We start from the raw sequence: 16,193 nt of genomic DNA on the forward strand, positions 1-16,193 counted from the left end.
GCCCCTGAAGTCGGGTTTGACGCAGAATGGAGGAGTGGCTTCCGGTTCGCTTCCCGGAAGCAAGCGTCACGGACTTTACGGCTGGAGGTTTTCCTTCCCTAGTTTCTTAGTCGGAGGGCCTGGTGCCTGAATAGTTGCGCATTTGGTTCTGATGGAGGGAATTGTTGCGTCTGCGAGGTAAAAAATAAATCCAGCGTCCATTTTGAAAGTAAAAAAACTGGGAGAGGGGCAGTGAGAACCTGTTTTAGATCTCTTTCTATCCACGTTTTTGGTCTGAGTGTGTTTGTCTTCTTACGTACCCACAGTGGATCCCTAGAACCCACAAAATGAGAAAGCACTCAAAGCTATTCCATGTTTAGGAATGTACCCCATGGACATTTGCACATGCGCACAAGAAAGCTCGAGCTGCATCCGCCTTGGGGAGCTGGGTGAAGAAACAAGGAAAAATTGAAACCTTGTAGTCGTGCGTCTGTGGTGGGCGGACAAAATAAACGTGGTCATCCGCGTTATAGAACACCATGCAATGGTGTTAAAAAGAACAAGGTATATCTTCGTGGGACGGTACGAGTTAAGTGAAGTGGGGGGGAACCCCAAGTTGCTGAAAACTATATATTTGTGCTTATGTGCATTTAAATGCAAAGGGAAAAAGCATGAAAGGAACAACTAATAATAGCTCTGAGGATAAGAACTCGGTCAAGAGCTACTTTAGCTTCATCTGTATTGTTTTAAATTGTTTACAAATTTAATGATATGTTTTTAACAGAAAAAAATAATGATAAAGCTAACATGCTGGAATTAAAAGCTAACTATTGGGGAAAAGATTAAATCATATCTTTACCTCATCATATGTATCAAAATAATTCTTAATAAAGTTAACTACTAAAGAAAGTAAATATTTGTACAATATAGGGACAGAGGAGGCCTCTTAAAGCATGACACCAAAAGCAGAAAATATAAAAAGACTGATAGGTAATTTAATCAAAAATTAAAACTTATGTATAAAAATAAACTATGCAAAGTAAAAAAGTAAACAAAAATTGAGAGGAAATGTCTACAACATTCATGGCAGATAAACTAGTAAAATCCCAAAGAAGACTATTTCAATACAAAAATGGGCAAAATACATAAATATGCAACTCACTAATTTTTTATAAACATGAGAAAACCCTAACAAGCAGATAAATGCTAATTAAACAAAATGGGATTCCGTTTATTGGATATAAATTTGGTCAGTTTCTGTTTTTTCTTAAAAGTAACCACCATGTTGGTTAGCTGGAAGGATACTCGTTACATAAAATGCAGGTGTACTGGTAAACCTACAGAATGCAATATCCAGAAGCCAGTGTTTCTGAAAGGTACACTCTTTGGCCTAGTTAATCCATTTTTAAGGCTGTATCCTAAAGATATAATTCAGGATGCAAGTGAAGTTGAAACTGCATCATTACTGGTAATGGAGAAAAATCAGAAACAACTCAGGTGCTCTTAATAAAGGACATTGGCTAAATTTGGTCACTCATACAATGTAATTCCCTGCAGTCATTAAAAATGTTGTAGAACATTAATTCCCAAAGTGTGGTACACTGACTCCTTGAGAGTTTCCCAAATATAGGAAGTTTGTGGGATGAAAACTTTTATAGTAATAACAAAGAAGTTATGTGCTTTTATTTATTTATTTATTTTTAGGCCCTGTGATATTTGTACCAACTGATGCAGAAGCAATGGTGGGTGAAACTGCTGGCCTCTTAGCACAAAATAAAAAGCATCAGCACCAAACTCAGCAAGTCACCAAAGTGATCTAGAAGTAATTTCTTGACTACCATGCTCTTGCAGTGAAAAAAAAGCGGGAGAGAACCTGTTTCCCATTGTCTTTGATGGAGCAGTAAAAATGTTATTAAATGTCAGTCCTTATAAGTGTTCTGTATGAGGAAATGGGAAGCCCACATAAACCTTTTTTGTTGTGTTCAAAAGTATGATAGTTGACTTGAGGAGAAGCTCTTGAGTTGCTAAGTGAACCAGCCATTTTTTACATGGAATATCACATTAACTTAACAAGTAACAGGTATCCAGGTACTTAGTATTTGGCAGGCATTTTCTCAAATATGAACAAGTAAGCCTTTCTCTTCAAGGAAAACAATTAGCAATTTTTGTTGTCCGTTTTACTATTAGAGATTTCCAAGGAATATGCTGTGGCATACATATCTCCCACTGTGAGTTTGACAAAGTCCCAATGAAATTGGTAATACTAACTTGTGTGATTTTTTTTTTTACAATGTATAATGGAATATATTGACATTTGGAAGATCCATATGACTCATTGAACCAATATCTTATAAATAACAAACAGGGTATTATAAAGAATGGGTGAAAGATCCATTCGCATTGCTAAATCGACCAATAGACTTTAATGTTACAGAGTACAGAAATTTAATTGATATGGTTTTAGATTACACATTGAATTGTTTTTTAAAATTTTACCATTTTCCCAGTTCTACTGTGGTCTCAAAGAATATCAACTTACATGAAAATGCCGTTGAAATACTCTTCCCCTTTCCAACTATGCATCTGTGTGAAGCCAGATTGTTTTTCATATACTTCAACCAAAACAATGTATCACAATAGATTGAACACAGTAGAAGCTATGAGAATCAAGCTAACCTTTTTTTTTTTAATGTCTTTATTTTTGAGATACAGAGATGGAGAGCAAGTAGGGGAGGGGCAGAGAGTGAGGGATATGCAGAATCCGAAGGAGGCCCCAAGCTCTGAGCTGTCAGCACAAAGCCCAACATGGGACATGAACTCACAAACCGAGAGTTCATGACCTGAGCTTAAGTCAGATGCCCCCAAGCTGTCCTTTATTAAAGAAATTTTCAGTGGCGCCTGGGTGGCTTAGTCGGTTAAGCATCCGACTTTCGCTTCGGTCATGATCTCGCGGTTAATTTAAAATATTTCTTAGTTTTTGTTTGTTTTGTTGTTTTAAGTGGGCTCCACTCCCAACGTGGGGCTTGAACCCATGACCCTGAGATTAAGAGTCGTGTGCTTTACCAGTTGAGCCAGCCAGGCACTCCCAGTTTTAGTTTCTAATACAGAAAATATCAATAGAGGCATGGGTTCAAGCCCCACGTCGGGGCTCTGTGCTGACAGCTCAGAGTCTGGAGTCTGCTTCAGATCATGTGTCTCTCTCTCACTCTGCCCCTCCCCTGCTTGTTCTCTGTCTCTGTCTCTCAAAATAAAGACATAAAAAATATTTAAAAAAAATATCAATAGATAAAACCTACATAAACAGAAGATCTTTGGAATCCTGAATTTTTTATTTTTTTAAGTTTTTATTTATTTTGAGAGAGAGTGCTAGTTCAGGAGGACCAGAGAGGGGGAGACAGAGAATCCCAGCAGGCTTCCGCCACCAGTGCAGATGTGGGGCTCAAACCCACGAAACCATGAGATCATGACCTGAGTGAAAATCAAAAGTCAGACATGTAACCAACTGAGCCACCCAGGCACCCCTGGAGTCGCCAGTTGTAGTGTCTAAGACCATACAAGTTAAGAGCCACTATTGAAAAGGTGTTCTTTTTTTTTTTAATGTTTTTTTTTTTAATTTATTTCTGAGAGAGAGAGAGACAGCATGAACAGGGGAGGGTCAGGGAGAGAGGGAGACACAGAATGCAAAACAGTCTCCAGGCTCTGAGCTAGCTGCCAGCACAGAGCCCGACGCGGGGCTCAAACCCACGAACCATGAGATCATGACCTGAGCCGAAGTAGGACACTTAACTGACTGAGCCACATAGGCACCTCTTGAAAAGGTGTTCTTATGGGACATCCAGATGGCCCACAGACACATGAAACGATGCTCAGCATCCCTCCTCATCAGGGAAATACAAATCAAAACTACACTGAGATACCACCTCACGCCAGTCAGAGTGGCTAAAATGAGCAAATCAGAGAACTCTAGATGCTGGCGAGGATGTGGAGAAACGGGCACCCTCCTACACTGTTGGTGGGAATGTAAACTGGTACAGCCCCTCTGGAAAACAGTGTGGAGGTTCCTCAGGAAACTAACAATAGAACTCCCCTAGGACCCAGCAATAGCACTGCTAGGAATTTACCCAAGGGATACAGAAATGCTGAGGCATAGGAGCACATGTACCCCAATGTTCATAGCAGCACTCTCAACAATAGCTAAAACATGGAAAGAGCCTAAGTGTCCATCAACAGATGAATGGATCAAGAAGATGTGGTTTATCTATACCATGGAATACTACATGGCAATGAGAAACAATGAAATCTGGCCATGTGTAGCAACGTGGATGGACCTTGAGGGTGTTATGCTGAGCGAAATAAGTCAGGCAGAGAAGGACAAATATCATATGTTTGCACGTATAGGAGGATTAGGAGGAACTTGACGGAGGAACAAGGGGGAGAAGAAGGGCGGAAATGGTGGGGGAAAGGGAGAGAGGCAAACCATGAGAGACTCTTGAATGCTGACAAAAACTGAGGACTGATGGATGTGGGGGGAAGGGGGATGGGCATGGAGGAGGACACTTGTGGGGATGAGCACTGAGTGTTATGTGGAAACTAATTTGACAATAAACTATTTGTAAAATAAATAAATAAATAAATAAATTACAGATAAAAAAAAGAAAAGGTGTTCTTATGGACCTAAGAAGATATTCACTATATATTGTTGGGTGAAAAAAGCGAGTTACTGAAATAATATGGTTCTAATTTTGTAAGGAAAAATGCACATAGATATTTAATGAAGAATACTAATCACCAAAATATTACTCTTGGTTATCCTTTGGTTGCAAAAATGTGGACATTTTCATTTTCTACCTTTTCCTTAACTGTATTTTCTATTTTTCTTCCAATAAATTTTTAGTACTTGTGTAAAAAATTTTTATCTACCTATTTCTTTTGGTAGGTAAAATACTAAATACCTGGATGGATGGATGGATAGATGGATGGATGAATAGATGGTCTATTCAGCTCAAAAGTACTCCTTGATAATGTCTTCCTGATCTAGCCAGATATGGGGTTTTCCCCTTCTCTTGGAGGGACTAGTAGCTCTACATTTAGCCTGTAGAATCAAACTTTCTGGATTTGAATTTCTTTTTTAGCACTTGCTGGTTGTGTGACCTTAGGCAAATTAACCTCTCTGAGACTTGGTTTCTCTATAAAACAGATGTAGTAATGAGACTATTTTCCTCATATAATGGTTTTGAAGATTTATGAGACACTCTACCTAGAGCCCTCAATGACTGGTATTGTTCAGTACAATGCCTGCTAGTATTAAAGATGGACATTTTGTTTTGTTTTGTTTTCCTTTCTGGCTGTCCTACCTCCAGTGACACTTTCTTTATTTAATGCAGTAGGTCTTTCCATTATGGGCGGTTTTATTGGAGGGAGACCGTGTCCCCAGACATGGTCAGAATTCATTCCTGCCTGGTATCCTAAGGTAGCAATATCCATTCAGACTATCCTTGGCAAAAGATGGTTGTGCCTCCTGCAGTTCTTTGGGCTTCTGCTTTTTCTCTAAGCCTGTTCCTAGCCTCCTGCGGAATCTTTGAGCCCCTGATAACCTTTCAATAATAATAGTTAAAATTTAACTATCAAATATTATTTATAACATGCTGCCTTATGTAGGCAGTTTTTCATGGCCTATTGAATTTCCTCCTCTAATGTGTTAGTTCCTTGAGTGCAGAAGCCAAGACACATACACAGAAATGTCAGCTATTTTGTTAAAGATTTAAGTGTAACTCTGAAATAATCCTATGATGTAGTTCATACTATCACCACTGCACAGACAAGGAAATTCTGGCTGGAACAAGTGAGATTGCTTTTTTAAACCTGCTTACTAAATGACAACCTGGATTCAAAACCAAGGTCTATCTGGCTTCAAAATTTGTGTCCTTAACCACTTCACCCCCCTATATCCAATCAAAAAATCATTTGAAAAAAATCTTTTGAGTCTCTTTTACCACTTCATATGTTGTGATTTAAATGTTTGTTATTAAATAAACAAAAATATCAGGTATCTGGCACACACTTAACATCCTAGTATACTTACATTAGACATTTTACAGGGATGAATCAGATAAAATAGATATAAATTTACGAATTATCATTGCTCTTTTCTGATCTAGACCAAGGTGTGGCTTGACCTACTTTAGAACAGGAGTATGAATTTCTTTGATTCTTTAAATTAGTATCAGCTCGTAATAACTTTTGTGAATAAATAAGTGGCTAGGTCATTTTTCAGGTGTCATTTTACTGCTTGAAGTATTATCAACAACTAATATACATTAATTAGCTTTCTTCTCAAACCCCTAGGATGACATAGTTAGGATCAGAAGCAGGCTCTGCACTGACAGGCTGACAGCAACGAGACGAATGTGGGGCTCAAACTCATGAAGTGCAAGATCATGATCTGAGTCAAAGTCAGACGCTTAACTGACAGAGCCACCTGGGTGCCCCTCGAACATGATTTTTTTTTTTTTTTTAATTTTAAGAGAGAGAGACAGAGCACAAGCAGTGGAGGGGCAGACAGAGAGGAAGACAGAGAAATCAAAGCAGCCTTCAGGGTCTGGTTGCCAGCACAGAACCTGATATGGGGCTCGAACTCAAAAACCATGAGATAGTGACCTGAGCTGAAGTCAGACACTGAACCGACTGAGCCACCCAGGTGCCCCTCAAGCATGATTTTTAAATGGCAGCAACTTGAATGTTGCTGTGTTTGAACATAGGTGTAAAATGAAGTATGTTCAGAGAGAATCCAGTATACCTTATGCAAATTTGAAAAGGCATTTACAGTATGTTGAATGTTTATTGGTTAGATTGATCATTATTTACTTTGGAATATTTTGGTGGAAAAGTTAACCCAGACCCTTCAGACAGGAGGATAGTTACTACCTTATGGTTAGTTTAGGAAACCAAGAAATATAAGCCAAGCTTTTGCACTTACCAAAAGAAATATAAATTTTTTAAAACTTTTTAAAAATGTTTTATTTATTTTAGATATATAGAGACAGCATGAGCAGGGGAGGGTCAGAGAGAGAGGGAGATACAGAATCTGAAGACAAGCTCCAGGCTCTGAGCCAGCTGTCAGCACAGAGCCCGATGCGGGGCTCGAACTCATGAACCACGAGATCATGACCTGAGCTAAAGTCAGACGCTTAACTGACTGAGCCACCCAGGCACCCCAGGAAATGTAAATTTTAAAGAAGCAGCAAACAAAGAAAAAAACTATAGAATGGTACCACTGTCCTCATCTTAATGACTTCAAGTTTCTACTCCTGCTACCTCTAAGAACTTGTCCCAAGAGTGCCGGTTTCTGAGCTAAGGAAAGGGCCTGGGGCTCTCTGGTCCTCTCAGGAAGTCTGTGGGCCATACTAACCCCATGTAAGGGCAGATTATACTTGAAAGAAGGGGCTCACATAATGAGCTGAGAAGCAGCAATTGTTAGGGTTTTTAGGGTCAAAACCAGGATGGAGAGGGGATAGATAGTCTTCATTAGGACAGAGTTAACCATTGTTGGACTAAGGTCATTCCTGCAGTTGTGGGAGATCAGCCCTATGCTATAAGGGGAATAGACCTGTGAATGTGATAAAGTAGGTCAGGACTGGGGGCTTCAGCATCAGTTTTGGAAAAATTGGTCCTGGGTTCAGAGATTTCATTTCTGGGGTTGACTTGAAGACCTAAGTTTGTAGAGGTTGGCTTCATTTTAGAAAGAAGGATGTCCATGCCTGGGGAGTCATTTCTGGGATTAAACTCAGATTGCTGGTTCAAATTGAGTCAGATCTAGCTTAGGGGTCATTCATAGGCATGGATCGTGGGTTCACCCTCAGCCTTGTATCCAAAGGTTTCATTTAAGGGCTCTACTGGTCAGAGGATCTTGTCTGTTCAGATGATCAACCACAACAGCATTTTAGCCCTGGTATAAGGGGGAAAGTCTGGGGAAAAGAGGAATAGACAGATAAAGAATTTGCCAAAGGTAGTACAAATAGGAAAGGAGAATCAGGATGTGGGTCAAGATCCGTACAACTCCAGGGGGCATACTGTTCACAGAGGAGCCAGGATATGGATATGTCCACATGACTGAGAAGGAATGAGACTGAATGCTCAATGGAAAGAACTTTGTTTAGACATGCAGGAAATGGTTCAACCTACTAGGAGAATAAAATCTGGTTTGGAGAGAGGCAAAGTGGATCCTTCAACCAAGTCTGTGGAACTAGTTATATGCCCCAGTTTGCAGCAGACTGCATCGATACTGGGGTTCAAGTGCTTTGCTGCACAGATTAAATAGACAAGCAAATTTATTTGTCTAGGATCTGAGTAAATTAGGAAAGAGAACCTAAGCTGGACCCATGATGGTTCGAGCACTTGTCAACATAACCTACCAACCATCTGTATATTCTATCCAGGCATCTCCTTCCTTTAAAATTATTTTAAAATAATAATAAATACTAGTAATAACAAATACATATATTTAAACATTGTTTTTCTAGGCACTGTGCTAGACACTTTAGAAGTTAAGCAGAAGTTGCATTAAAGGGTAGATGAGCTGAGTATGCGAAATACATGGAACAGTGTATTACTAACAGATAACAGCAAAAAGAATCCATTTCTAGGTACAGAGAGAAGCAGATACAGCTCTTAAGCTGTGCACCAGACATGGTGATCAAACAGGGTGGCTTAGAAGTCAGAAAGCTCTGGGGGAAGCTGGCTGTAAAAAATAAAAATGGCACAATATTTCAGGAGTTTAAAAGTGCCAAGTAGAGGTTTAGACAACTGCTGAAGAGTTTAAGGTTGAATTAGTGATAAGAATGTGGATGACCAAACATAGAAAAATCAAGATAATTTATCAGTGCAGGAAAATGGGTTGTGCAAGCAAAGAATAGCTGTACTAGAATAGGAGTTAGCAAAATGGGCCCCAAATCCACCTACTGTCTATTTTTATACAGCCTTCAAGCTAAGAATAGTTTTAACATTTTTAGATGGTTGAAAAAAAGGTCAAAAGGAGAATATTTTATAATACATTTAAAGTAAATAAATTTGGGGCACCTGTGTGGCTCAGTTGGTTAAGTGCCTAACTCTTGATTTCGTCTCGAGTCACAGTCTCACAGTTTCGTGGGTTTGAGCCCCAAGTCTGACTCTGTGCTGATGATGCAGAGACTGCTTGGGATTCTCTGTCTCCCTCTCCCTCTGCCCCTCCCCCACTCATGTTCTCTGTCTCTCTAAATAGAGATATCTCTATTTAGCTCATTTTTAAATACCAGTGAATAAAATTAATTAATTAATTAAAAAAAAAAAACCTGAGCCAAAATAAAAAGTCAGACACTTAACCAACTGAGTCACCCAGGTACTCTGAGCATTTTTTTAATAAGGCTTCTGGATTCATGCATCATTGCAGGGATGGCAGAGTAGCATTTGGATCTCAGGAATCTGAAAGCTGACAATCTTACAACAGTTTCTCTGTCTATCTTACACGTTTAAACACATGTAAAGCATAGATTTAAGGTCATCCAAACTTGCCGTGATTGCCTCATTCCAAAGTGGCTGTATGGTCATTGTTTCTTTTATCCAACCATAAAATGGACTTATAAATAATGATCGTTTTAATAGTAACCTAAGATCAAGCTTCCCATGTTTATTTTTTAATTTAGTATTTATTTATATTTTTTAAATTGTGGTAAAATACACGTAACATAAAATTTACCAATTTAATCATTTTGAGTGCACATTGTGTATATTTTAGCTCTGCAGTGGCATTTAATGCATTCATACTGTTATGCAACCAACACCACCATCCATCTTCAGAACTTTTGCATCTTGCAAGACTGAAAATCTGTACCTATTAAACTTTAACTCCTCATTTCCCCCTTCTTCCAGTCCTTGGTAGCCACCATTCTACTTTCTGTGAATTTAACTACTCTTGGTACCTCATGTAGATGGAATCATACAGTATGTGTCCTTCTGTGTCTGGCTTATTTTACTGGCATAATGTTCTCAAGCCTCACTCATGTTGTAGCATGTGTGAGAATTTCCTTGATCTGTGATTTCTTACTTTTGCAGGAGTTTCAGATTCCTTATACAGAGCCTTAACTACCTAGGTGAAATTCTCCTCAAGTTCATTTTCCTAAAGAGTGAACGTAGTGCTCCCTAGAAAGCTGAAAAACTGTCTGGGACCCACTGATGTTCATAGGAGCAGCATCCGCAATAGCTAGAAGATGGAAATAATCCACATGCCCATTGACAGATGAATGAATAAAGAAAATAGTTTAGTCATACAGTGAAATTTTATTCAGCCTTAAAAAGGAAGGAAATTCTGACACATGCTATAACATGGATGAAAACATTATATTAAGGGGTAGGGAAGGGATAAAGAGTTAATGGGTACAGTGTTTCAGTTTGGGTAATGATCTGAAGGTAATTTTGACAGCTTATGTTTATGAGAGTCACATAATTCAATTTATGACTATTGATGAGAATGTACATTGTGAAATGCCCAAGTGATACATTCCCCCTTGACTTTAGTTCTAGGAAAGTTTGCTTTCATGATGAAATGCTACTTGCTCTCTTTATGAGATAACAAGAAGTCTATCTTTCTCCTTTGACAGGAACTGAGAATCACCTTTGATGATTTATAGTGGTTAGCTGTCAAACCAGTATTTCCTTGGACAATCAGTAACCATCATTAAATTAATAATTCCTGTTTCTACTCACTTTGAACATTGCAAGTGAAGCAGCTTGGTTACAATTCAGTGTCTGCAATCCAGACTGCTGACCTTTGTGACTTTAAAGCAAGTTTCTCAGTCCAAAATGTCTTTTTTTTCTTTAATCTTTATTTTTAAGAGAGAGAGAGATACAGTGCTAGCAGTAAAAGGGCAGAGAGAGAGGGAGACATAGAATTTGAAGCAGGCTCCAGGCTCTGAGCTGTCAGCACAGAGCCCAATGTGGGGTTCGAACTCATGAACCACAAGATCATGACCTGAGCCAAAGCTGGACACTTATCTGACTGTGCCACCCAGGTGCCACTTCTTTTTTAAAATTTTTTAATGTTTATTTATTTTTCAGAGAGAGACAGAGCATGAGTGGGGGGAGGACAGAAAGAGAGGGAGACACAGAATCCAAAGCAGGTTTCAGGCTCTGAGCTATCAGCAGAACCCAACACAGGGCTCAAAGTCACAGACTGCAAGATCACAACTTGAGCCAAAATCAGATGCTTAACCAACTATGCCACCCAGGCACCCCTGTGCTTTCTATTTATTATAGCTTTACTACTTTTTTCCTTTCCCTTTCTTGGCTTTTTCTGGAGTATTTTTTTCTCATTCAATATTTTTTCTTCTACTAGTCTGGAAATAATATATTCTTTCTTGTATTTTAGTGTTTACCTTGCAGATTTTAATATGCAGACATTAAAACCTAAAGTTATGATGTCAAATTCTCCCTCAAGAAAATTTTCTTCAATTTTAGTTCCATCTTTATTCATTCCAAAAGACAAAATTGAAGTTATATTTAGTTTCACATGCATATTTCCCACTTTCTTTATTCTTCATTTTTTCTACCATCTCAGATCTTCCTGTTGAAAATTCTTCTCTTTGAACAACTTCAAACTTCATTATTGAAGGTCTGGTGGCAACTCACTGACCTTTGCTCGTGTATGTATTTATTTCATCTTTGTTCTTGACAAAAATGAAGACTCCATCTTTGCTGGGTACAGACCTCTAGACTGGCACGTGTTTTTCCCTAGTGTACTGAAAATAATCACTACTGTCCTCTGATTTACACTATTATGGATGATAACTGGCTATCACTCTCATAATTAATCCTTTGAAGGTATTTTTTTCTCTAGGTTTTAAGATTTTCTATTTGTTGTCCTGGAGTCCCTGTATGTCTAGATTCCTATTTGGGGTCTGCTGGGCATCTTAATCAGGGTCTGGTGACTTTCTTCAATTCTGGAAAGTTCTCAGCTGTTATTTCTTCAAATGGGTTTTTTTTTTTTTGCCCCATTATCTCATTTTCTTCAGGAACTTACCAAATATGTATTGTGCATTTTCTCTCTATGTAACATGTCACAAAACCTCCTTCATATTTTCAATCTCTGCATCTTTTTTGTATCCATTTTAGATAATTTCTTCACTTGTTTACAATATACTAATTCTCTCTACAGCAATCCTACATATTATTATCTAATCTATTAACATTATCAAATTTCATTTTTCAAAATGTCATCTTAGAAGATGTCATTGTAAAACATTTTGGAATTCTTTAAAAATTACCTCTACTCCATGTATCCTCTCATTTCTTTTTTAGTGCCAAATTCTCTCCAGTCTGGTCTCTATTAAATTCATAATTTTAATTTTTACTTTCTGGGTCACCTCTCCCTCTCTGTACTGAGAAGTCCTTATAAATTCTCAGTCCAAAATGTCTTAACAGCAGGTCTGTTCCTATTGTCTATCACATAGCTTCTTGTTGTATTCTATTTCTAGGAAATGATACTCATTTTTTAAAAAATTTAATTTTTATTTTTGAGAGAGAGAGAGAGAGAATGAGCAGGGCAGGAGCAGAGAGAGTGGGAGAGACAGAATCTGAAGCCAGTTCCAGGCTCTGAGCTGTCAGCACAGAACCCAGTGCAGGGCTCAAACTCATGAACTGTGAGATCATGACCTGAACCAAAGTTGGACGCGTAACCAACAGAGCCACCCAGGTGCTTCTGATTCTCATATTTTTAAGGTTACTCCAAGGTCTCTCCAAACACATATCATATATGTCACATTGCCTGTAATTTAAATCAGATCATCTCAACCATATCCTCCAAATTTGGTTTAAAGATATTTATATATCTTTTTTATTTTTTTCTAGTTCAGTATGAGACAAAACTAATACTTTATTCATATGGACAATGCTGTCTACATATACACCATCGCCCTAGTTCTTTTGGCACTTGATTTCCAAATTTTGGCACTAAGTTTTAACTACCTCTTTTTTTCCTCTCAAATATCCAATCACCTGTCAGATTCTGTCATTTCTGTCTTTACAATTATTTTACATCTGATTTTTTTAAATGTTTATTTATTTTTGAGAGAGAGAGAGAGAACTGCCAGCAAGACAGGAGGCTAGAGAGAGGAAGACACATAATCTGAAGCAGGCTCCAGGCTCTGAGCGGTAGCACAGAGTCTGATGCAGGGGTCTACCTAATGGACCATAAAATCATGACCTGAGCCAAAGTCTGACACTTAGCCAACTTAGCCATCCAGGCTCAGATCCTTCCTTTCTAATCTCAAGGTCACCCTCTCCCATCTTCCTTCTTCGGGACTTTATAATTACCCACTACTTGCAATCTTGGTCTATTTGGCCTGCTTAAACAAAATATCACAGACTGGGTGGGTTGCAAACAGTAGAAGTTTATTTCTCACAGTTCTGGAGGCTAGATGTCTAAGATCAGGTGCCAGCATGGTTGGATTCTGGTTAGGCTCTCTTCCAGGCTATAGATTGCTGACTTTTCACTGTTTCCACAACATGGTAGAATGGGAGAGGTATCTCTCTAGGGTCTCTTTCACAAGGGCACTAATTCTGTTCACAAGGCCCATCTCTAAATACCATCACATTGACTATTAAGATTTCAACATAAAAACTTTGTGGGACACATTCAGATCATAGCACTTGATTATTCCAATATTCTTCTAACAGGATTGTCTGCCATACTTCTGCTCTGTCCAGTCAGTTCCCTGTGCTGTTGCCAGATCTATCTTCACTCATAGCATTTCTACAGGCCTTCCAAAATGTGGCTCAACCTAAAGGTCTGATCCAATTACCACTATTCCTCTAGGCATATCCAGGCCTAGCCAAAATGAAGTACTCACTGTCTCCTCAAGCTGTCCTGCATTTTCTCACCTTAATGCTTAGGTTCAGGTTAGGTCCTAATGGAAAGTGCTTCTCCCCACCCCACCCCCAATCTCTGCCACTCAGAAATACTATCCATCCTCTGTATGCCACCTCCTTCATTAAACTCTTCCTGATTCTAAATATGTGATCTGTTCGGGTTTTAACCTCCTCTAGCCTATTATATCTGGTTGTCTCTTGTGCCAAATGGCATACTGGTCTTAAATTTATTTGTGTACTTCTGTCTCTCACATAAGCTTCTAAGATAATCAACTATCGTTTGTTTTAGCCACTTACCTTTCTTTATATCTTCTGCTTAGATCAATGTCTTGCTTTCCAAAAGTACAAAGAAAAGTATGCAATGAACGGAAATTGGCATAATTCCAATATTGGCAACATATCCCCCCCCAAATAAACTCAAAGGGGTTAAAAAGGGTGCTATTTGTATAAAAATGTTTATTCAGAACAGCGATATGTTTGTTCAAAAATGTTTGTTCAGATCATTCCTAACAGAGTAAACAATCCAAAAGTTCAACAATAACAGAATGGTTAGATAATTCAAAGGCAGGACCTGAATCTAATTCTCCTGTGCCTGCCCACAGGGAGTATTTGCAATTTATTAAATGAGCGGTATAACATTTTAAAGGGATGTTATATAGCCAAGTGCAAAAGAAATCAGATTTAGGTAAAAATAACATCACAAAACATGCTTATTACATGTATTGAAAACCTATGGAAGCACGTTGTTAATAATCATAAGGGCTGAGGGGCGCCTGGGTGGCTTAGTCGGTTAAGCGTCCGACTTTCGCTTAGGTCATGATCTCGCGGTTCGTGGGTTCGAGCCCCGCGTCGGGCTCTGTGCTGACTGCCAGCTCAGAGCCTGGAGCCTGTTTCAGTCTGTGACTCCCTCTCTCTCTCACCCTCCGCTGCTTACGCTGTTTCTCTCTCTCTCTCCTAGAAATAAATAAAATATTTAAAAAAAATAATCATAAGGGCTGAAAAAAAGCCAGCTGTCACATTTGTACAGTAATTTAAAAGGCGTCCTCATGCATACTTTGATTCTCACAAACCTGTGAAGTACGCACGGGAGGCATTATTAGCCGTTTTACAGGTAAGGAAACTGACCCACTGGGGTCAGGAATGATTGACTAAGGCGGAGCCCGGATTCTAGCTTCCGCCTCCCGGACCAGGGTTCTTCGCCTGCCACTCCTCGGCAACCCTGATTGGCGCTGGAGGTCTCAGTTTCCTTTTCTTTCTCCGCATTCGGTTTGCAAACTCAGCCTCCGGGGTGAGACACGGGCTGCTGGCGAGTGGCAGATGCGCTGTGAGGCGCAGTTGCAGCAGCGGCCTTGCAAAGCTGCGCCTTAGGCCCAGCGCAACCATAGAGTTCGGAAGTGCGGCCAGAACAGTTCGCGCGGGAGCCGCACCCGCGAAGCCCGGGACAGAGAGGGCAGTGCCCGAGCGGGCGGAATGGCCGCAATGCTGGCCATCAGGGTGGTCACGGGGCTAGCGGCAGCGGCGCTGGCGGCCGTGCTCTTGGAGCACTATGGCCTGGCTGGTCAGCCCTCGTCGCTGCCCCAGCCCCGCGCTCCCCGGAGCCCGCAGCCTGCGCCGGGCCCTGGAGCCAGCAACATCTTCTGGGGTCTGCAGGTGACGCAGCGGGAGCACGGCGCGGGGGTGGGTGCAGAGCCGGCCAGACGCGGTGAGACGCGGGCAGTTTCCGCGGCGGCGCCACTGCAGCGGACCCAAACTCCTGGCTGGGCGTTCTGTACTTCCCTGGGGGGGGAGGGGTTCGTTCATGTACTGCTTCCTTGCCTTTTCTTTCCGCTTTGAGAGAGCTGCTGGGTCGCCTGCTGTCTGGGCTTTCTCTTCCTGACTCAGATATCTCTGTTTAATACCTGCTTTCGGCAGATATCCGACATTCACCTGAGCAGGTTTCGCGATCCAGGCAGAGCTGTAGACTTAGAGAAGTTCTGTTCAGAAACTATTGGCATCATTCAACCAGCTCTCGTCCTGGCAACAGGTAGGGAGGGTTGCCGTGCCGTCGTGTTGTTCTGTGGTCCGAATGGTAGAATGCTAGCCTGGGCTGCAGCTTTTCACGTTGGGGACGTTGGGAACACTTCAGCCCCAGCCCCTAGTGAGTCCTGTAGAGGAGATGGGACATTGCATTCCCTTTGCCTATGGATAACTGAGTCAAGATCCAAGCCAAGGAACTTGCAGTAGCAAGGTTTTGTCAAAGCAGAAGCAAGACTCATGATACTAGTTACAATTCCGTCTGCTAGATCTTATATCTGTACCTGTTTGTCGTCGTTTGTAGT

At 40.3% G+C, this 16,193-nt stretch overlaps 1 protein-coding gene and 1 long non-coding RNA gene across 4 annotated transcripts in view; both read left to right on the forward strand.

The window, feature by feature from the left end:
- Positions 1-46: 46 nt before the first annotated feature.
- LOC120232235 lies at positions 47-1,901 on the forward strand. Its single transcript, XR_005528523.1, has 2 exons — positions 47-177; positions 1,684-1,901. It is a non-coding gene; the product is annotated as an uncharacterized LOC120232235 (long non-coding RNA).
- Positions 1,902-6,668: 4,767 nt separating this feature from the next.
- The window catches only part of TMEM62 (transmembrane protein 62), a 42,649-nt gene continuing 33,124 nt past the window's right edge, over positions 6,669-16,193 (forward strand). Inside the window, exons 1-2 of one of the 3 annotated variants that reach the window (XM_039232939.1) lie at positions 15,225-15,525; positions 15,787-15,898. In XM_039232939.1, the coding sequence (XP_039088870.1) occupies positions 15,346-15,525; positions 15,787-15,898 (292 nt within the window). In that variant the 5' untranslated portion in view covers positions 15,225-15,345. Of the gene's footprint in view, positions 6,677-15,224; positions 15,526-15,786; positions 15,899-16,193 lie in introns of those variants that run through there. The other 2 variants (XM_039232941.1, XM_039232940.1) reach the window with 2 other exon arrangements.

Source organism: Hyaena hyaena, unplaced genomic scaffold, assembly GCF_003009895.1.
Source record: "Hyaena hyaena isolate Hyena2069 unplaced genomic scaffold, ASM300989v1 scaffold_70, whole genome shotgun sequence".
Lineage (NCBI taxonomy): Eukaryota > Metazoa > Chordata > Mammalia > Carnivora > Hyaenidae > Hyaena > Hyaena hyaena.